The 23,570-nt window shown below is 36.6% G+C and overlaps 1 protein-coding gene across 8 annotated transcripts; it reads right to left on the reverse strand.

Moving 5' to 3' along the window:
* Positions 1 to 1,248: 1,248 nt before the first annotated feature.
* On the reverse strand, positions 1,249 to 20,206 carry csnk1g2a (casein kinase 1, gamma 2a). Of its 8 annotated transcripts, XM_048162659.1 has the most exons (13): positions 19,988 to 20,206; positions 17,151 to 17,183; positions 16,248 to 16,988; positions 12,565 to 12,634; positions 10,668 to 10,816; positions 10,341 to 10,575; positions 9,936 to 10,021; positions 8,736 to 8,820; positions 8,508 to 8,656; positions 8,338 to 8,421; positions 7,253 to 7,354; positions 6,547 to 6,653; positions 2,588 to 5,473 (listed from the first exon to the last, which is right to left on the reverse strand). In XM_048162659.1, the coding sequence occupies exons 3-13, from the start codon at positions 16,479 to 16,481 to the stop codon at positions 5,392 to 5,394; spliced, it is 1,383 nt and encodes a 460-aa protein (XP_048018616.1). In that variant the 5' UTR covers positions 16,482 to 16,988; positions 17,151 to 17,183; positions 19,988 to 20,206; the 3' UTR covers positions 2,588 to 5,391. The 8 variants fall into 8 exon arrangements, with proteins under 8 accessions (XP_048018618.1, XP_048018619.1, XP_048018621.1 ...); XM_048162661.1 differs by lacking the exons at positions 2,588 to 5,473; positions 17,151 to 17,183 and adding an exon at positions 1,249 to 2,580 and having other exon boundaries at positions 19,988 to 20,198; XM_048162662.1 differs by lacking the exons at positions 2,588 to 5,473; positions 17,151 to 17,183 and adding an exon at positions 1,249 to 2,580 and having other exon boundaries at positions 8,508 to 8,653; positions 19,988 to 20,197.
* Between the last annotated feature and the right edge of the window lie 3,364 nt (positions 20,207 to 23,570).

Below are 23,570 nucleotides of genomic sequence, written 5' to 3' on the forward strand. Positions count from 1 at the left end.
AGCAACCACATACAAAGTTTCATTTAGATGAACAAACCTAATTTGTTTACTCGACACCAGTGGTTCTAAATCAAGTTTAAAAACTTTTTTTAACCATTCTTAATCCTTCTCCAGTAAATCATGAAGTGGTTGAGAACCACTGCTCAACATCATATCTAAGAACAGCTCATTCATGTTTCTTGACAGGCTGTTCTAAAGAGGTTAATGATTGAATAAATCACAAGATGTCATAATTGACTGGCTCTGTTGTATCTGCACGTGGAAAGTCATTTGGAAGTATAAAAGTATCCTGTTTTAGCATAACACAAACTACAAGGGTGTGACACCTGCTCTCATGCCATTCTGACAAGGTGTACTATTCAGTGAATTATATTGCACAGGCTTTCATGTGCAATAAAAGGGATGTTTAAAGGATTAGTTCACTTTCAAATTAAAATTTCCTGATAATTTACTCACCCTCATGTCATCCAAGATGTTCATGTCTTTCTTTCTTCAGTCGAAAAGAAATTAAGGTTTTTGATGAAAACATTCCAGGATTATTCTCCATATAGTGGACTTCAATGGATCCCAAACGGCTGAAGGTCAAAATTACAGTTTAGTAATAAGGTCTTATCTAGATAAACCATTGCTCATTTTCTAAAAAAAAAAAAATAAATTAGAAAAAAAATATAACCATAAATGCTTATCTTGAACTAGCTCTCTTCTTCTCTATTTGAATTCCAGCAGTGTAGACACTGCTAAGTGTATTACTGCCCTCCACAGGTCAAAGTTTGAACTAAATTGTCATATACAATATGCTAGTGCAAGTATGTAACTTTGACCTGTGGAGGGCAGTAATACACTTAGCAGTGTCTTGTATTTTTTAAAGCCCTTTGAAGCTGCACTGAAACTGTAATTTTGACCTTTAACCGTTTGGGCTCCATTGAAGGCCACTATATGGAGAAAAATCCTGGAATGTTTTCATCAAAAACCTTAATTTCTTTTCAACTGAAGAAAGAAAGACATGAAAATCTTGGATGACATGGGGGTGAGTAAATTATCAAGAAATTCTAATTTGAAAGTGAACTAATCCTTTAAGGCACTTGCCCTGCAGATAAATATGTTCTATGGCACCACATCCTGGTGATTCACTTCAACTATCTGTGTTTTGTCACGTGATGTTGACTACAATTGGGATTACCGCAAGGATTAACCACAACCATAAACTCAATACAGTGATTGTGCAAAAACACAACATGTACCATTTTATGAGGCATAGAAGAAAAGCAACATTTAATAGGTATGTAAATTAATACACATCCTCACTCTGATAGGCAACCTCTGTTACTGCGTATAAACCCATAGACTCACGTCTTCATGGAGCTTTGCTATGATACACTTTACAACAGTGAAAAAGAAATCTGAGAAATGCCAGCGGACTCCATTAGACTGGCATGGAGCGCACGGTAGAGAACAAACACTCTGAGAGGGCCATGGACACCCCACCTGGATAGGAATCGTAGAGAGGGACACATTAGTGTTAAATGTTTTACTTGGAAAGGCACAAACTATGATTCCCAGGTAACTTAATCTAATGCGAAAAACAATAAAAGCACAATTTTGACTGAGAGCATCACTTTTGTCCCTTTGGGAGAGACCAGCCTGCTGTATAAAATGATCCCACGTCTGCCTTTATTTCTGTTGCTTCCTGTCAATTTCAATGCCAGAAATGCCAAACGGTTCGCTTTTTTCCCCCAAAAGTGCAATTCACAGAGGAGAGATCCCATGTATTTCTCTCCATCTCCCACAGTACCTGAGACCAGCCACTGTGCTACATCATGGACAGGAAAAAGTAAAAAAAAAAAAAAAAAAAAAAAAAAACAACAACAGAAGAGAAAATAAAGAAACACTAAGAGCGGTTAAAAAATGTTCACACATTCTACAACATGAGTAAAACTGTTCAACTCAGGGAGAACAGATCTTCAAAACAACTTTTTAAATTACAAAAACAAAAAAGGAAAGACAGAATTTACAGGGGTTTTTTTTCTGATTCCGGTGTATGTTTCTCCATATATCAGTCAGCAGTCTTTCCCCACTTATTTTGATCCCATAAAAAAACATCATGGAGCACATCACTCACTCATCCAGCCAGCCAGTGTGTCAAAGTGAACAGATGTCTGTGTGTATGTGTGAGTCTGGTTGCCTTTTAGTTCTCAAATAATGGTTTTGCATGTCATCTAAAATACAAGTTTAAACAGTCCATCTGGGTTTAAGTCACATAACATATCATACTTCTGACGACTGAAGTCTCTTCTGGTGTCCCACATTGTACAAATATATCTATTTGTTCCACTGAATGTTTCCTTACAAAGAGCCCAGAGTGCTGAGGTCTGTCCTCTGAGCGGATGCCAAAAGTGAGGCAGTGAGTTTCTGTTCTGAGGTGGAGCAGAGACAGAAAGGGAGGAGCTCCATGTTTCAGCTCCAAGTCCTTTGCTTTATTTTTTTCCTTAAACGCACCAGTGACAACGTTTCAAAGATGTTCCTCCTCACTTGTGTCGCTGGAGCGTTTTCCTCTTCCTCCTCTTGAAAAAACAACAGCACCTGAAACGAGCGAAGGAGTTAAAGACAGTTTTGCTATCTCCCTTCATTCTCAAACTTGTTGCACAGTGGAGTCTAGGTTATGTCAGGCAGAGTTCAAAGCAAATTTAAACAACCCACTAGGACAAAATGTTAGCAAGAGATAAAACTGAACAATTGTGCACAGCTATATGTGACTGGTGCTCATGTAACCAAAACATAAAGACATAAATGCTACAACAGTGCTTTTACCCATTCAAGCCCATGGCAAAACAGTTGTATAGTACCTTAGGAAGAGCTTTTGAGATAAATATATATAGAGAGAGAGAGAGAGAGAGATATTTTGGTGTATTTAACTACACAAATATGGATTAAATAGTTTTAAATTTGTATATTAATTTATGTTTGCAAAGTTGAAAATTTAGCACATTTATGCACATATAATGATAACTGATTCCTGGCAATGAAACCAAAACCTACACTACCATTCAATAGTTTGTACAGTAAGAATAATTAACAGCAATACTGTGAAACTTTTACAATTTAAAATAACTTTTCTTTTTAACACATTTTCTATTTTTATATATTTTAAAATGTAATTTATTCCTGTGAATTTTCAGCATCATTACAGTGTCACATGATCCTTCAGAAATCATTCTAATATGCTGATTTGATGCTCAAGAGACATTTCTTCTTATCATCAAATCAGTTGCGTAATTTTTTGTGGAAACTGATACTTTTTTTCCAAGGTGATGAATAGAAAGTTCAAAAGAACATTTATTTTGAATATAAATCTTTTGTAACATTATAAATGTCTTTTGATCAATTTAATGCATCCTTGCTGGATAAAAGTATTAATTTCTCAATGTTTTTGACATTTTCAATTTCACAACGGTGGAAATCAAAGACAAGGATCAGGCCCTAAAGTAATATATTCCTTTCTCCACAAGTCTTTAATCGACATCCAGTTTAATAGCCAATGCTGAGCACATGAATATTGGCATTTTTCCTCTTTTAGATGAACAATGAATTAACAGTAAAACTGAAAGTTAAATATCATTTCATATATAATACATTTTATTATATAAAATGAAGGATTCGATAACAAATGTAAATAACTAAAATAACTTTAATGTTTAGAATGTAACAAAACTATGAATTAATAAATTATCTTTAAATACAACTTTAAAATTTCATTTTAAAAACAAAGCCACTACTTGGAAAAAAGGGCAGTTCACACTTCACACAACGACAGCATAGGGGTCGTTAAAGGCATCAGAGGGAAAAATAATTTAGTTTCTAGCCCTTGTGGTTCAAAAGTTATTAGCATAAACATCGGTGCAACTTTGGACAGCTGGTGGCACTAGAGGGATTCAGTTAGAGGCTTCAAAATTGCTATGGTAACAGGTCAGACTGTCTATCTGTGTGCCAAATTTCATAACTTAGTCTCAAGCAGTTCTATGGGCTGCCACAAACTTCAAGAGAGGAAGAAGAAGAAAAGGAACACTAACGATTACAATAGGTGCCATATCAGCTTCGGTGCTTGGCCCCTTATTATTATTAAAAATATATTAATAGTGGTTAAATTAAATTAAATCAAATTAATTTAAAGTATGGATATTTATTCGTCAGTTTGAACATTTTTTTTTAAATTATTAAATTGATAATTCCGTTTTTAATTTTAAAGTGCCATTACAAGCAAAGAAACTATAACCTTTATAATTTGTCTTTGATTGTACACTATAAAACTGCAACAAAAAAGAAAAGGATGTGTATAACACAAACATGTATTTTACATCGCCATGACTTAACTATGAAATCAGTTTTTTATATTTTTTATTATACAGTATGACAAATGGTTCTCAGAACCAATTTCACTACCATAGCAAAAAAATATTGGAACTATTTAAATATTTTATTTAACTTTTTGAAAATATAAAATATTAAAGTCAATGAATTATTAATGCTAATAATAATTATAACACATTAAAACATTAGCATGTAGCCTTCAAATATTGCTTTAAATGGGATAAGTGAAAAGTAAAATGAACAACAAATAAACAAATTACACATACATTACACATACTTGTTACAGAACAAGTGGCATGTCTGTTAGTCTGCATTTACACTTAATGCACACATCTAATTTGACAGACTTGTTTGTCTCATCTGTTGCTATGGTTATCACCATGTCAATCAACTCAATTTTGGATTCAATCCTGCATCTAAATTGTTGTCCCTCCAAAAACTTTGCAGTGTGTACTTAGCAGCATTAAAAACATTCATTCATTCAAATTGTAAATGGGTTATGGCAAACAAAGAGCACTCCCTTTATAATCAAGAGGGCCATTGAGCGCATTCTGACTAATTTCTTAAATGCTTCTTATTGGTTATTGCGTTCATGTGCCCAACATTGGATACAATGCTCAATGCTGTAAATACATGTTGTAAATAGAAACCTTTGATGATCTTTACCGAGCGCCACCGCTCACACAAATGCACATGAGAATGTTTTAAAGCACTCGCCTATCAGCCGGTACGAGCTGGTATCGTTACATCTTTAAAATTTCAGTATCAACATTGTATGAAAGTACTTCTGACAACAATCAGAACTAAAAACAGGCTGCATCACTGCTGTAGGTTGCTGTGCTGACCCCTGGTTTATACTGCATGAAAATTATTAGCAAGTTACTGAATTAATGTTAACAAGGTTAGGTAGCTGCTTACCAGCTGACATTCGTTGCAAACATTTGAGCAGTTAATAACATTAGCCAACTGCTGCAAGGGCCAATATGGCACTAAACATCATTCAAAAAAATACACTTCTCTCACACGTCAAAACTCAGAGTCCCTGAACATAGCACTTCCTGCTAGTAATGTTAATTGTTTCAGGGAGTGATAAACTCTTCGTTCTCGGCTAAAGGAAAAACACAAGAATAATTGTGTATTAATTGTTGTAATAATTTTCCAGGATAACAACAATTTTAAGGACATTTTACATTTTCTCGCATTTTCCATGCGTTTTGTTTTCCAGGACTGGAAATTAGTAGGGATGCACCGAAATGAAAATTTTGGGATGGAACCGAAAATTCTGGATGCACTTGGCTGAAAATCGAAACTGAAAATGCCTTTTTCAAAACAATTATTAATTTCTTATTTTAAATAATTGTATTATTATTATACTTTTTAATTAAATTCAGTAACTGTTTACTGAATCTGAATTCAAATAAATATGAGCCATATATAAAATAACCATGCTTTACTAAAGTAAATACTAATGCTAATGTAACAAAAATTGGACAGAAAATAGGCCTGTATTAAAATAACGTTAAACATCAATATATTAATATCAATATATTATTCTTCATTCAGTTTTATGCAACAGAATCAGATTTAACAGATTTATTTTTTGACCAATTATCAAAATAAATTATAGTCCTGACTCCTAAAAAGCTATTAATATCAGAGCATTAGAGCAGATAGCAGGGAGTGGATCAGTGAACGAGAGGGTAGCATCATTTTACCAGCGTTGCCCTGCACAGCTATACCATACCATGTTACAGTACAGTTAGCAAACAGAATCAAACAAGTCCACAGAAATTTTAAGTTGGCACAAAGCGGACTTTGTTTTTCCGGTGAGCGTGAGTGGAGTGTTTGGGCCGTGAGTGACTGAGCAAGGAGCACAAAAACGGAGCGAAACATTGAACACTCGCTTCAAAGTTGTCCGGTCTTTCAAGTGGAGCCGCTTGCAAAGTTACAGAACATGCTGTGCAAGAGTGTAACCCGATTGCTGAACACAGAGGGGCAGAGTGGCATATTTTCGGCCCTTTTTCTCTTTCGAAAACTGGAAATGCCATTTTCGGCCGATATTTCGATGCATCTCTAGAAATTAGTCATCAATTTTCCAGGTTTTCTAGAACACGTGGGAACCCTCGAACATGTACTTTTGAAAACAACTGGCAACCTTAAGATGCTTTAAATTGTCCTTACTTTGTATCATCGGCCACCTCCACTTCAGCAGGGGCAGTTATGGGAGCGTTTGAGTGTCCCGCCGTGGGATCGTCTGTATTCACTTCTCCATTGGTCGAGCTCATAACCTGGAGATTAATTTAAGGTAGCAGACAATGTGTTTTCAATATGGACAGGCAAAGAGGAGTAATAACACAAAACCACAGTACACACTGGGATTTATTTTGTCTAACTGGCACTGCATATTTAACAGTTCATGTAGCTCAGATTGGGGCTAAGTAACCCATTTAGGACACTTTTTTAAATAATTAACCTGTTCAAAATCAGGTTGCTTAGCACCAACTAGGAAGGTTAAGAAGGGGGGAGGGGGGCATGTAAAATGAAAGAACGGTGCTTGGTTAGATAATGGAAATAAGCCGAAAATGAGCATTTTATAACATTTTATGAACACTAGCATTTTACCATTTGTCTTGCTTAGCTACTTGTATGCAATATAAACAGTATTTTCACACTGAAGTCACCAGATCCCAAGCCTAACCATCAGGAGCATGCAAGTGATGTGCGTTAGACAAGGGTGGAGAGAGGAAAAGACCATTTAAGTGTTCACAGCTGGAAAATGGACAGAGGTGTCTCAAGTGAGAGGACAAAAAGGAACAGAAAAACTAGAGAACAGAGAAAGGAAGAGATCGACACCAACAGCATGCAGTACTGCGCAAACACCCAGTACCTGGACAGAGCCCCCCAGCCTATCGGCCGTGAGGTGCGACCCCAGGAGCTCCCTGTTGGTCACGGGAGTGGGCTGGGACTCACTTCCTTTAGGTTCTGGAGACTGGCATGACAGCAATGGGGGGGAAAGGGGTGGGAGGGTGGCAAAGGGCATAAGAGATGTTTTTGAAAGGAGGTGAAGGTGTAAAGAAAAAAAGAACAGAAAGAGTTTAAAGAGGAACGCCTTCCATGCACAAGCAGACTGCACTAGCTAACAGGATAGAGGTGGAAATAAAAGTGTGAGTGAAAAAACAAGAGAGCACGTGACATGCAGAGATGGAGAGGAAAGCTAAGCTCCAGCCAATCATAAAAAATGTGTAATGTAACAGATTTAAAGGGACTGTGACCAAGACATGGCAATACCGCCCTCTAAAAGAATGGCATTTAGCGTCTGAGGAAACGACAGATCTTCAGACAAGCAAAAAACTACTCTGGTTACAGGAAGTTGTCTTGGGTTTGTTGATGAGTGAAACCAAACATTAACCACATACTGCTGACATGGGTTAAAAGAGAATCTGAAATACTGGAGATAACATTTCAAAAATTACACTGCATTAAGCAATGTTTTTCCACAAATAACAAAGGAGAAAACGAAACTGGTACTCAAATGTGATAACTTTGTCCCATTCTTCCTCTTTTACAAGGACTTAGTGGTAAAACTGAGTGTTTAAAAATAGTTAAATGTAACAAAATAATTTTTTTAATTTCAATTTTAAAACCAATTAAAAAGAAAAAAAAAATGCCACTGGGCAGTTCACACATGATTATTAATAGATATTATTATTATTAAAAAAAATAATAAATAGAGGCTAAATTAAATTAATTTTAAATATATTTATTAATCAGTCTGAACAATTTAATTAATAAATTGATCATTCCTTTAATTTTAAAGTGGCATTCCAAGTAATGAATCTACAACCTTTATAATTTTTCTTTGATCATACACTATAAAATTGCCAAAAAAAGGAAAAAGAAAAAAGAAAATGGATGTGTATTACGAAAACATGTACTTTACATGGCTATCAACAGCATGAGGGTGCATCTCACCTGGTTTTTGGTCTGTGGTTGTGCTTTGTCTCTGCTGCTGGGTTGCAGAGGTGTGTCACTAGGCATGGGTCCTATAGGAGTCGGCTGTATAGATACGTATATGAAACTCAACATCCATGTACTTGCATCATATACAAGCGGTTTATGGTTTGACATCCAAATAGACTTACCAGCGGCTTGCCGACCCAGTCATATTCATAGTCAAAGACATAGCCGTTCCTGTCAAAGAGGTCTGTAAAGAGTTTTCTCAAGTAGTCATAATCCGGTTTTTCAAAGAAATCCAGTCTCCGCACATAGCGCAGGTAGGTGGCCATTTCTTCTGTGTGATGAAGTCAAAGTTAAGAAAATGCACTGGATTTTCGAGTGTTCGAGATACGTTTGAAAAAGAACTCGCTTACCAGGGAAACTCTCACAGAGCACTTCTATAGGGGTAGCCCTTTTGGTATCTCCGATTTTCTGATAGCGCTCCTTGAGCGTGTCAGCCTTATTGAATAAAAAAGGACAGAACAAAGATTAGAACATTTTGGGAATTACATAAATCCCTTTTTATACTATCTTTTAATACTAATAGTATTAGCAATTTATTTTACAGTTACAGTATTTTACACTTATAATAACTGGGTAATAACTAGGTACCACCCCTGAAACTAATTATAAATCTAACCTTAACCCATCTAGTTACTTTATATTATTCAGTACTTTCTTAGGTAAGTAAACTGCAAGAACACTGAAAAATTATCCAATAAAGACTAAGCTCAAAAAGGACCATTTCTAGCAGATTGAATGTTTGAGAGCTAAGACTTTCAGAAAAACGTACTTTAGAAATTAACTTGACTAAGTTAAGAATTTCTTTCTTCTGTTGAACTAAAAATAGATATTTTGAAGAACAGTTGAAGGTAGCCATTGACTTCCATAGTATTTTTTTTTCCCTACTATGGAAGTCAATGGCTACCTTCAACTGTCTGGTTAACCAACGAATTCTTCAAAATATCCATTTTTAGTTCAACAGAAGAAAGAAACTCATACAGGTTTGGAACAACATAAGGGCGAGTAAATGATGACAAGAGTTTTCATTTTTGGGTGCACTATCCCTTTAATAGTAAAGTCACCAAGATTTTTCCCCTTTTAGACTATAAAACCAGACAAAGCTATAAACAAACACATTTTAATAATTTTTTTGGGTCTTCTAAATAGGTCAGCTTATCGAGGCTGTATAGCTATTGGTTATTCTGCTGACTTTCTGTGATAGTGACAGATAGTGGGGCCTCTCACATTTTCAGACATTAGCTGAGTGAGATAAGACTCTCAGACCAGAAGGATACCATCAAAACACAGTTAAGAGAATGAGACAACTGAATGGAGGGGAAACTAACCATCGATTTGTACTTTTTATTGGTACAAAACAGCACAGAACTGATAAGATGCATTAATCTCTCATATTTAACAATCTGTGCTTTAAAATGCTTAAAGAAATGTAACATTAAAACAAACCACATTTTCTATAATGGTATTGCACAGTCTTAGTTTTCGAAAACAAACTTTTAAATCAAAATGTATAAAGGCAGCAAACATCTCTTTCACTCCACCTAGTACAATACCTTCAAGCCTTGCCAGGGCAGACTGCCCCGTAGGAAGTACATAAACATATGACCCAGTGCCTCCAAATCATCCCGCCTGCTTTGCTCTACAAGAAAAAGACAAGAAAAAAAAAAAATTAAAAACTGCTAGGTAAACTTTAATCTGTCTTCAGTCTGACAAAGAGTCTTAATTTACTTTGCAAAATGATTTATGCATTTAGCAAATACAAAATCCTGAGCCAAAGAGCACCTGCATCTTACCAGTGCCATGATTAAATCTACGTTGTGAGTGAGCAAGCAGATTTGTGTCACTAACAGCTAAGCTAGGTTTTAAGACATACTTTAGTCTTTATCCACCCCATGAAATTCTAATAACCCTTCCTAAGCCCTGACAGAGCGAATCTTTCCCGTGTCTGCAGGTCTTACCCTTTCCCAGGTGTGTGTTGATGCTCATGTAGCGAGCTGTCCCTGTTAAGCTCTTGTGCTCCCTGTAAGGGATGTGTTTTTTGGTCTCAGGGTCGATGTATTCTTTGGCAAGCCCAAAGTCAATGATGTGGATTGTATGTTGCCTCTTGGTCCCCGGTCGGCCCACCAAGAAGTTTTCTGGCTTAACATCCCTGTAGATCAGACTTCTTGTGTGCACATATTCCATCCGTGTGATCTTTAATAAAGGTATAAGTCATGTTAAAAAAAATGTAATCTATCAGTTCCAACATCTTTCTTTCTCTCTCATGAGTGAGCGATTACACTGACCAGCTGAATTGCGATCATAAGGACGGTCTTGAGGGAAAAGGTTCTGTCGCAGAGGTCAAACAGGTCCTCCAGACTGGGGCCCAGCAGCTCCAGCACCATGGCATTGTACTTCCCACAAGGCCCAAAGTAGTACACCTGAGGAACACCCTCTGAACACACGTATATATGCAGTTAGAAAACAGAGTTTGGTAATACAAATACAAAGTGGCAATTTAGCACAGCATTAACCTAAATGGTCAGAATTAATAAGATTACGTAAAGACAAGGAAGAATAATCTTTTGTTATTTGGTGTTCGGCACTCTACACTCTAGACATTACTGCTTCATATTGAGGTACACTACATTTTTGTGTATAATAGCAGTATTGGGCAACAGCGTAGGACTGAGCGGTATATCGCATACGATTGTCACACGCATTTCGTCAGTAAAGCCGGTTCCCAGATTACCGCTAAATCGCCATCACCTGCTTTCAAATGGAGCGGCATTTAATAGACAGAGCCGTAGATCACTGACAAGTTACGCAATATCGCGTTCATTATCGAAGGCGATTCATCTGCGATAATGAACGCGATATTGCGTAGCTTGTCAGTGATCTATGGCTCTGTCTATTAAATGGCGCTCCATTTAAAAGCAGGTGATGGCAATTTAGCGGTAATCAGGGAACCGGCTTTACTGACGAAATGCGCGTGACAATCGCATGCAATATATCACCCAGCCCTACAACAGCGTATGGACTCTCAAATCTATTAGGCGACATGTTGAACTGAAACATGAAGAATATCGCAATTCTTTTAATGAGCATTTGATTAGGCCACAAAGTTGTGGTCTAAAAAGACCACACTGGTACACAAGCTTCCTTGCACACTCTTTGTGTCACGACTACAGTGTGACAGTGGTACAACAAGGTATTTAAATACCACATTTTATTTAAACCTCAGGAGCAGAAATACTGACAGAATTGGGGAGTTTGATTCATTTAAGCTAATCAGTTCTTTCAAACTGTCCATTTCAATTAATCACTTGAAAGAATCATTTGTCATCACTCAATAACGTTCACAGAAGTCTTCATGTGAGTGTTTTAATGCCTTAAAATGTTTTGGGAAAAAAAGGGTAAATATGAAGAATACAATATATGCAACAATGTTTGATCAAAATGTTCCTTTGGAAGAAAAACCCCCAACACTTTAAGCCACTAATCAACAGAAACTAATCAAATGTTTTTAAAAGGTTGGAACATATCAAGATCACCAATATCACCGAGCCCTAATCAGGCCCGGTCACGCTGTACAAAAAGACTACCCTGAGTAACGAACATGCACAAATATTAGATTCACAATGCAACTTCAGCATAGGAATGAGTAATTATTCAAAGTGTACAGTGTCATGTTTTTCTAATGCTCTCCTCATGAAAAATGCATAGCAGAATAAAAAGGTTCTGAGGCCTTAACGCTGGGAACAGAAATCTCCTCTGGCTCAACAGCAATGAGAGATGCAACGCCTCAACCATCAACCCTAGGCTTTATTTGATCTGCGCAAAACACTTAACACATTCTGAATATATCCTATCATTGAAATAAGGTATGTGTTAAGCTGTCACATCTTTTAATACAAGTTAACCTCTTTCTTTCTCGTGTGAAACGCTGTGTGAAAAAGACTAAAGCAAGTAGAGCAATCGATGCACAGGAACCACAGCCTGTGCTGATTAAATTCGTCCTCGTGCTGAAAAGAGGATGTGGACAGGATGAGCTAAAAGCAACAAGATTGTAAATAGGATGTGGACAGCTAAAGCTCTACAACAAAGAAAGGGGTGTGAATATGGGTGCTAAACTGTAAGATTTAAAGTAACATATGGGGGACAATAAATGGAAAATAGATAGAAATACAGCCTATTACTTACCCGAGTTGCCCAACTGTTTATAAAACCTGTACTCGAGGTGGAGCTGGGGTGCTCTGGATTTGATCGGCTCCTATGAAAGAGTAAAATTAAATGACAAAAACATAAGCTTTGGCATTCCTCTTAAGTAAAAATAAAAGACAGTTTTGAACATTGGTTTTAGGTTAGCATGAAAGCTGTTAACCATTGTCAGATAACAGATGTGGTCCTTATTATGGGTGTTTTGGGTTACGTATACTGCAGTGGATCACTATAATCACCATTGAAATTTCGCAGGTCCATTGTCAATAGTGTAGCAATGTATGCTCAACGCGATGCAAACTATTTCGCCCTCAGACAAAATTTTCCATTGTGTGGATTCCTATTGAAATCACTCGATTTCGACTGTGACAATTTACACAACAATGGAAGTTGCCAAAACTACTAATACGCCACTTTGATCAATAGGATATCGCTCTGCATGGTAGATTCAGGTAATGTCATCCCTAAGTGATAAATGCAGGGTGGTCCATTTAGTTGAATGCTGGTTTTTACATAAATAATGTAAGTGATAGAATGTGTATGTGCATGTTCAGTTAAGTGCAGGATCCAGGGTTGAGTCATCCGTGGCACCAGCAGCTCTGAGCATGCGGAGAAAAGTCCTGCTAAGCAGGAGGCAGAATGGAAGAGCCAAATGCATATATAAATAAAAAATAAAAAACAGATTGCCTAAAGGCCACAGGATGTATTAAATACCCAGCAGTGGAGAGTGAGAAGTACAGCACTTACTCTTTTAGCGTGCATTTCCAGTTAATATAAATGGTCATATCAGGAGCAACATCAAGACCCCTTTATTTAGTACCAGTAATTGGATAATACAGCCTTTGTGTAGTTTTTGTCTGGTTTAACAGAATCAGTACCAGTAGGCACACATGTACGCATCTCGATCTGCATGTCATAGCAGAATGAAAGCCTGAAATCGGTGTTGTGAAGCTCTGTGTACAGACCTATACTTCACTTGCTTCACTCTTCTCACCAAATGTGTAGCTACATTTCATGAAAGTGTGATTAAGGATCTCATTATAGTATGTAAAGGTGAGACCAAGGAGCTAATGACATAAAAGAGAGAGTGTCTTACTTATGCGATCACAAATTTCTTTCAAAGCAGCATGGAAAATGTAATAATGAGAGAAATAAATCTGAGATTTCTGCAATGTAGTGTGACTCTAGAGAATCTGAATATTCACAGAATACATCTTACACACTCAACACTTGAAATTGAGGCCGGTGTTGCTCACGAACAATGTGGGTGGCTTCTAAAATGTCCCTAGATAATATTCTAATCACTAACTAATCTTTCCCTATATGTATTTTGGATATGCATGCTTGAAACCAAATCCAATTAAAATACTGATCTGGAGGAGCAGTTTTTAAATTGTTTTTGCATGGTTTGCACAGCAACAAACCAACAAAAAGTGGATGTCCTTCTAAATGAGAAAGCCAGGCATAATTTTCACACTGTGATACTGACCAATCATAAAATAAACATGTACGCTACAGTTCAAAAGTTTGGGGTTTGTAAGATTTTGTAATGTTTTTGAAAGAAGGCTCTTATGCATACAAATGCTGCATTTATTTAAAGGTGCCATCGAACGTTTTTTTACAAGATGTAATGTAAGTCTAAGGTGTCCCCTGAATGTGTCTGTGAAGTTTCAGCTCAAAATACCCCATAGATTTTTTTTTAATTCATTTCCTTAACTGCCTATTTTGGGGCATCATTAACTATGCACCGATTCAGCGCGTGGCCCCTTTAAATCGCGCGCTCCCTGCCCCCCCAGCTATCGACTATAATACAGTGCATTTACAAAGTTCACACAGCTAATATAACCCTCAAATGGATCTTTACAAGATGTTCGTCATGCATACTGCATGCATGTGGTGGATCATGTGAGTATAGTATTTATTTGGATGTTTACATTTGATTCTGAATGAGTCTGATAGTGCTCCGTGGCTAACGGGCAAAAACTAACATTACACACTGTTGGAGAGATTTATAAAGAATGAAGTTGTGTTTGTGCATTATACAGACTGCAAGTGTTTAAAAATGAAAATAGCGACGGCTCTCGTCTCCGTGAATACAGTAAGAAACGATGGTAACTTTAACCGCATTTAACAGTACATTAGCAACATGCTAACGAAACATTTAAAAAGACAATTCACAAATATCAATAAAAATATCATGATATCATGGATCATGTCAGTTATTATTGCTCCATCTGCCATTTTTCGTTATTGTTCTTGCTTGCTTACCTAGTCTGATGATTCAGCAGTGCACAGATCCAGACGTTAATACTGGCTGGCATATGCAAATATTGGGGGCGTACATATTAATGATCCCGACTGTAACATAACAGTCGGTGTTATGTTGAGATTCGCCTGTCTTTTAAACAAATGAGATTTACACAAGAAGGAGGAAGCAATGGAGTTTGAAACTCAATGTATGTCTTTTCCATGTACTGAACTCTTATTCAACTATGCCAAGGTAAATTCAATTTTTTTATTCTAGGGCACCTTTAATCAAAAACACAGTAAAAACTGAAAATAACTTTTTTTAATCTGAATATATTTTAAAATGTAATTTATTCCTGATTACTCCAGTCTTCAGTGTCACATGATCCTTCAGAAATCATTCTAATATGATGATTTGGTGTTGAAGGAACATTTCTTATTATTAATAATGTTGAAATCAGTTGTGCTGCTTAACATTGATGAAATTTCAAAAGACCAACATTTATTTAAAAAAAGAAATACAAATGTCTTCATCACCTTTGATCAATTGAATGCGTCCTTCCTTGCTGAATAAAATTATTACTTTTGTTTAAAAAAAAAAAAAACATAAATAATGACCCCAAACTTTTGAATATATATATATATTTTTTTTTTTTTCATTAAAATTCCATTTAGTGTTTATGAAATCTAATTTTTACTGCTTTCAGTTACCAAATAGGAGTGTATTACTCTCAGCTCTAATACATTTTACCATATCCTTTCCACAGACTTTCCCCCAAGATCATTGCAGAAAATATATTAAAAAGTCTAAAGATCATGTCTGATCTTGCCAATCGCTGATCAGACATCATGCCATTAGAAATAGAGAAATACATCTTGCAGCATAACATTTTTTTACCAAACTGAAACCGCCAACACATCTCAAAGGATTCCTGTTCAGCACTTCATGTTTTTACATGAATATGCTTATTTGCACGTTCACAATCTTTTGTAAATTTACAGAGTATATTCCTCACCACAGGTTAACATACTGCAAGAAAAAACGTATCATGATGTCCTGCATATTTTTATGCAGGTACATGTTGTAGAATAAAAACTATTTAAACAAGACTGCAGTGTCTGTTCTTTTGTTCATTTAGTTCAAGTAAAACATGGATGATTGTTGTCTCCAGTACAAGTAATTATATGGTAATGTGTGTAAAAAGGGTTTTTTTTCCAGATGGAACTGGGTGAACAAAGGAGAACAAGCACTGCATATTAATCTAATGTAGCTAGGTGTTATGAACAACTGTGTGTTTATTTCTTTTTGCAAATTTTTAACAGCACACACACAAACTACAGGCAGCGGTGGAAGTTCAGGATTCATCATTAATTCCTAAAATCAACATAATATTCACTGGTTTTTGAGAGGCACTTACCAGTTTAATGGCCACATATTCATTAGTGTAAAGATTCTTCCCGAGTCGAAGCTCTCCAAAGTTCCCACAGCCGATCTTCTTTCCCACTCGGAAGTTAGGGCCAACCATAAGCACCCCGGAGTTGGACGAGTTTCGGCCACCCCCATGCCCTGTCCTGCTCCCGCCAGTCTTAGACATTCTCTTTCCTTCCTCAGCCTCACCTTTTCCTCCTCCTCCTCTCTTATCAAAATCCATAAGCTTGTGATACCCCGGCCTCTCCACGATTACTCCGCTGCCATAAAATCACAGAGCCACCAAAACAACTAGCAACAGGGGCACGGGGAATGGGATGGAGGAGAGGAATTTAGTGAGAAAGAGAGTGGAGGGAATGGCTTATCCACAATACAGCTCTACACATGTAGATTAAAATAGACATTAACTGCTTTTATAGACAGGGGGGAGGAGGGGAAAGTATAGCTGACAATCCAAGGGCGATACAATTCAGGACGAAGACATCATACAGAAATCTTCCTTAAATCCAACTGCAGAGGAGCACATTCTTCGGGAGATGGACACATGCGCACGACACTAGCTGGTGAAAGTGAGGCGCTGTCTGGCATTGGTTTCCATCCTTTGCACCCCCTCCAGGTGGTTTTGTAGAGTTGTGTCAGGCATTCCTTGTGTCCAAGTACGAATGCAGAGCACACCAAAGTTTGCGTTTAGGGGAAACAGGCGGCACATCAGCAGCACACCTTAAAATATCTGGGGCAGAGAAAAGGCACAATTAGTGCTAAATAGACTGCTTAAAAGTTCACTTAGAGAACTGCACTCTCTTGGCACCTGTTCTACTATAGACACTGACTGTACCACTCATTTTAAGGAACAGTCCACCCAAAAATGAAAATTTTATCATTATTTACTTACCCTCATGTCGTTCCAAGCCTGTATTACTTTCTTCTGCAGAACACAAAAAAGGATATTTTGAAAAATGTTAGTCATCAAACTGTTTTGGTGACCACTGACTTCCATTGTATGGATAAAAAAAAAAGAAGACATCTCAAAATATCTTCTTTTATGTTCTGCAGAAGAAAGAAAGTAATACAAATTTGGAAAGAAAGCATCTTGGGTGAACCAAATATATTAATGATATTAAAATACAACTTGTGATTGCACCTTAAAGTGTTTGTTCACCCAAACATTAAAATTCTGTCATTTATTACTCACCCTCGTGTCGTTCCACATCCGTAAGACCTTTGTTCATCTTTGGAACACAAATTAAGATCTTTTTGATGAAGTCTGAGAGCTTTCTGTCCCTCCATAGAGATCCAATGTAACTACCACTTTCAAGGTCCAGAAAGGTAGGAATAACATCATTAAAGTACTCATAAAAACATAATTTACCACTTACAAAAATATTGATTGTCGTGATGCCCTTATGAATGCACGTTGTGTTCTCAGACTGGAGCGTCAACACAATGCACATGTGCGAGTGTTCACGAGAGCATCACAATGCATTTGTTTTGTGTTCACGTGAGAGCTGGCATTGTTGAGTGAACAAGCTTAGGATAATATTATTTTGTAAAAGTAGTAAATTATATTTAGTTTTGTTTTTTTGCACAAACAAAGCACTCATGTTGCTTCATAAAACTGAGTTTAAGCCACTGGAGTCACATGGAGTACTTTAATAATGTCTTTCCTTCCTTTCTTTACCTTGGAGTGGTTGTTGCGTTGGATCTCTATAGGACAGAAACCTCTCAAACTTCATCAAAAAGATCTAAATTTGTGTTCCGAAAATGAACAAAGATCTTACGGATGCGGAACAACACAAGGGAGAGTAATAAAATGACAGAATTTTCATTTCTGGGTGAACTAACCCTTTAATCAATCTAAAGGAAGTTGCCAAAACTACTAATACATGACTTCTATCATTAGGATATTGCTTAGCATAGCAGATTCAGGTAATGTCATCACTAAGTAATTGATATTTTATATAAATAACGTAAATGAGAGAACTCACTCTTGTGTTATCAATTAATTTTATAAACTTATTACAGCGACTGTCAAGGCAGCTTGCTTTAACACAATGAATTATAACATTCACAAACAGCCATATAAATGTTGTAGTCCTACTTACACAGTTAACTTTGTTTTGGTCTCAATCTCTTGTCAGATCTCAAATAAAACAACATATACAATAAAAACGCAGAAAGAAAAAGTCAGCATTGCACTATCACCGTTTCTATAAAACACACAACTTAAGAGTCAGAAGGGACACGAAACCAGAGACCATCTCCCTACAGGAAATGTTATCTAGCATTTCTGACTTCCAGCTCTAAAAATACATCCCTCAGGAGCTCGAGATGAGGCCTGAGGTCGTGTGAAGACGAGCCGGAGTCATCTTGGACCAAGTGTCTTGGTTATGTTTTGAGCAGAGGGAGGCACCTCGCCAGAAGTTATGGACGATGCCGTCCATTGGCTGGTTTATTAAACAACAGAGAATGTCTCTTTAAAAAAAAAACGAATGGGAGAATTTATGCCCAGGAAACAATTAAAAAAAAAAAAAAAATGATTTCATCATTGCTCATCATTACAAGAGAAATTTTGTCATAAGGCAACAATACTAAGTACCAATAAGTCACGCTATGATAGATAGATAGACAGATGACTGAGTGATGACAAGCACATATTCATTGCTTAATGTGACATAAAACATGACTTTCCAACAAAATGTTCCTTATTATCAATTCACAATGGATCCTCTGAAATGTTACATTTTAACATCGTGAATTATCACTGAAATGTTACATCAAACCATTTTGTTATGATGCACAAATTTTAGTCGTGATAGCCTAAAAATACAATACTGATTTTTTTTTTTCAGCCTGTGTGGATTGTAGCATCCATTCCATATCCAAGAGTAAGGTACGAGTTTTAGAAACGATGACTAAGTTAAATGTTATAAAAGTTATTAAGTTAACCGTCCAGCTAACACTATAATCCATCGTCTCGCGTCGGATCAGGCCTGATCTATATGCATCGACAACAAAACTGTTTTACAATGCCAACAAATGTGATGAATCAGGCCTGTACGCTGGCCCTCTCTTTGGATTCAGCAGCTTGTCTTATGTATGACCCATACTTTTAAAGCTAGAGAAATAAAATAACGCCACAGTGTCAAATATTTCGATGTTTAAAGGAATAGCCTGCTGAAAAAACTGACCAAATGTGCCTGCTAGCCTCATGCAGCTCGCCACCAAAGTATGAGAAAGAAACTTGGGTTACTAAGATAAACTCCAAACATTTTGGTACATTCTGTTCCCTTTGTAAGAGTACATTATATAAACGTAAAGATATTAACGATGAGATGTTCGTGTGAATCCTCGAGTGTTGAAGAGCCAATGTTGTCAGTTAGCCACTGAGTTGCCAACTAAGCAGCAGAAATGAGTGAACACACGGCTAGCGCGCTAACTAGCCCAAACAAGCTAACGATCTGTGGCCTGCGCTTCAGCAAGCTAACGAGAGTTACTAATTCAACAACAGCAGCGGGGTTATGGAAAATAAAATACAGCTTGATATTATCTACAGCAACATTATACATACATCAAAGCAATATTTGTTGACAAGCACACAGATTGTGTTGCCAGCCATTAACCGGGCAACTCCTTAATCCCGAACAGTCGAAATTGATCCAAATTACGTACGCGGAATATTCCATAAATCGTTAAAGGAGGAAGGTTTATCAACAGATTAGACACTTTTACCTAGATCTCTGTATTATAAGTCGATGACAGTTCCCATTTTGTCGGTTTTAATGGTCATTCCTTGAAGCCATTATCGTTTTTTCTCCCTCTTCGCTGATGTCTCTTTAAGCCTCTCCGTACAGCTGGCGCGTTTCCTCCGCTGTCGCTGCTCACATCACCGGGTCTAAGCTGCGAAACTTGCGTAGTTGGGTTTGGAGAATACTGGGTCATAAAATTCCGCGCTCTTCGGAAAAAATAATGCGCAGTTTCATTCAACGTAAAACTACGTGAGAAACTGAACCGGATGACGTAGAAGCTGGTGTCGATATGAAAACTAAGCTTGTAGCTTCTGTACATGGGTCAGACTCAATCATATAATGCAGCATTTATTCATGTGCCCAACATTTTGTTTTAGTTCACTGGATAAAATATAAAACTGACTTAAATTATATTATATTATATTATATTATATTATATTATATTATATTATATTATATTATATTATATTATATATTTACACTACCATTCAAAAATTTGAGGTTTTTACTGTTTATACTGTATTTTGATCAAAGAAATGCATTAGAGCATAAGAGACATTAAACATAGGATAATGTGTGGTAAATTAGATTCAATACTTTTGGCTGCCATTTGAACATGAAAACATGAAAGCAATGTACCCTGGCTATAATATCTGGCTATTCTTTTTTATAGAAATACAACTCAGACACAATAATTTTTGAAAAGTTAAAAATGTGTAGAGAAATGACACACATGTTTACTTATTTCAAGTTTCAGCTAGCCTATATTCAAAATAAGTAAATAAGCAGTGTTGGGGGTACCATATTATCAGATAATAATCAGAAAATCAGATTACCTTTTTTCAAATGACTAAAGTATACTTTTAAATTTACAGCAACATATCTGAGTTACATTTTCAAATAGAGTAACTTTTTAAGTTACTTTGTTTTTATTGACTGACAGCTCTCCTGTCCACATGTTGAGAGAAATCGTAAGTGCAGAGGCATTGTGGTTATTGTATGGTTAATAACCATGATGGTTATTGTAGTTCTAGAATAAATGTGAGCAAGCATTTGCTTTTATCCACCTTATTTTTCAAGTAAGGTGTTTTCTGAGAATGTGTGAGACTTCCTGTTTATTAACAAGAAGAATATCAAAGTGCAGTAAACTGTAAAAATGTGTGCGCTACAAACCAGCGTGTTTATAATTAAGACAATATACATTAAAATAATATCTTTAGAAATACCAGTTTGCAATATCAAGCACCATAAAGAGCTGTTTTGAACAGCTAAAAATGGAAGCAAATGATACCAGAAGCCAGACACATTAAAATTACCCGCTCTTACCTGAAAAATAAGGTGGATAGCATTTGTTTTTCATAGATTTTATCAGCTGAAAGGTTTGTTTGAGCTATCCTTCAGCCTGAAGCTTATTCATTCATTTCATTTTTGGTGTGAAAGGGCCTTTACATTTGCCAAAAAACTTTTGGGGGTTCTTGCTCCGATTTTATTTTCCTTGTGCTTCCCTTGGGGTCAATTTTTAAGAAACATGGCATCTGCTTTTACTGTTACGCTGACGATATCAAAATCTATCTCTGGGATTCTGTTGGCTTGCAGATGTAAAGGCCTGGATGTCCCTAAATTTTCTTCACCTCAATAAAGGCAATACTGAGATTATTGTTTTTGAATCTTCAGAAGCTGCTATCTCCCCTTGCTTAAATTTTGCCCGTTTGACTTTATGTGTGAAACCAGTGAAGATCTTGGGCATGTTTTTCAATAGTGCTTTCAGATTTGACAAACAGATTAGTATGGTAGTCAAAAACAGTTTTTTTCATCTCAGAGTCCTAAGTAAAATAATTTCTTTCTTTTAAGGACGGTATTAGCCAAGCATCTCTTAGCCATCTGCAAACGGTACAAAATGCAGCTGCTAGGCTCCTTAATGGTGTATGTAAATGAGAGCACATTACTCCAGTTCTGAAATTTCTGCATTGGCTCCCAATTCGTTACAAAAATTATTTTTAAAGTCTTGTTGCTGGTTTTTAAATCCGTGAATGGATTAGCTCCTGTATATATTTCCGATTTATTATCTGTTCACAATCCTATGGTCTCAGGTCATCCAACCAGACTGTTAAAGGTGCTAAAGAGGATGTTTTGTTTTATACATTTTTGCAATATTACTTGAAACTGTCTTTACTAACTGATAAAAGACTATTTATTAGGTGCACTGAAAGGAATAATATTAATATACATCATCTGTGCACGAGGTAGGGCTTTAAAAACATCAGCCAATCATTTACGCGATCATCGCGTAAACGATTGGCCCTCTGGCTTGTCAATCACTGCCATGACGTTCCTTGTGAGAGACGAGCGCGGCTGCGCGCTCCAGTAACTTTCCACACTCCACAGGCGCTGCATGCAATGTTTTTGTCAGGAGACAGGGATAACAACTGCAGATTATGAGTTACCTGCGGTGAGTCCGACATAATGAATCCACGAACACAACACAGCGAATGCCAGTGATAAACAAACACTCGTGTTCCAATACTCGCACGATTTTTGCGAGGCGTTCCCTTGAAATAAGATGTGAAGGAGGGGGGGTTGTTCTTACACATGCGCTCATTTCAAAAACTCAGTAACAGTCTTTGGTTTCTCAGTTGACGAAAAGATCCTCTTTAGCACCTTTAAATGTTCCTCGGGCTAGACTAAAATCGAGAGGAGATCGAGCTTTTGCCATTGCTGCACCGAAACTTTGGAATCGCTTTCCTGTGTTATTAGAACTGCCTCTACTGCATAAGTTTAAAGCATAACTCAAAACCTATCTCTTTTCTTTGGCTTTTAATTGTAGCTGATCTGTGCTGTGTCTGGTTGTAAGTTATGTTGTACATGGTGTTAAATGTTGATGGTTGTACAACACCTTGGTCAACAATTGTTGTTTTTAGTGGTGCTATATACTTAAATAAAACTGAGTTGAGTTGATTTATCACCAAATATTGGATTTTTGTCAGCTTGTTTTCTTTCAATTAGGATAGGTAGCTGTAAGTAGCTGCATGTATCTTTTTTTTTTCTTTTTTTTTTTTTTGCTAATTTTATATAAATGTATATGTCACTATAACAATAATTAATCATACATAGTCTAAATTTAGTCTTATAGTAGGTGACAAGATGATTGAAGTTTTTTGTTTGAATTGTCAGTATGGCTATAAATGAAAAATAGACCATTATGCATGTTTTTGCAGGTGATGTTTCAGTTTGATGACCTTTCTGCAATTTGGGGGATTTTTGTTACTTTAATGTATCAATCTCATTGCTCATCAACTGATAAAATACAAAGCCACAGCCTGAGTTATTTCCTATTATTCATGACATGCTCTGCAGAGTCTATTTCTACTCTAACTTCAACGGTCGCAGTTCAGTTCAAACATGTGCTTTCAGAAATTCATTTTGTTGCTGTTGATTCCATCATATATAAGTGGTAAGTCTCAAAAAAGGTACATAGTAACCTGTTTTTTTGTTTGTTTGTTTTTGACTGTATTTGGAGAGCTACATGTCTACAATAACTGTACATTTGTACATAACATCTAAATAGT

The sequence above is a fragment of the Megalobrama amblycephala genome, linkage group LG17, assembly GCF_018812025.1.
Source record: "Megalobrama amblycephala isolate DHTTF-2021 linkage group LG17, ASM1881202v1, whole genome shotgun sequence".
Taxonomy (NCBI): Eukaryota; Metazoa; Chordata; class Actinopteri; order Cypriniformes; family Xenocyprididae; genus Megalobrama; species Megalobrama amblycephala.

Excerpts from the sequence above, each read along its gene's own strand:
- csnk1g2a (XM_048162658.1), bottom strand. The coding sequence starts at position 16,481 with ATGGATTTTGATAAGAGAGGAGGAGGAGGAAAAGGTGAGGCTGAGGAA. Across the intron at positions 8,657-8,735 it reads GCTCTGTGAGAGTTTCCCTG|AAGAAATGGCCACCTACCTG; the intron begins GTAAGCGAGTTC and ends TTCATCACACAG. Across the intron at positions 5,474-6,546 it reads GAGGTGGCCGATGATACAAA|CCGAGAACGAAGAGTTTATC; the intron begins GTAAGGACAATT and ends TTTTTCCTTTAG.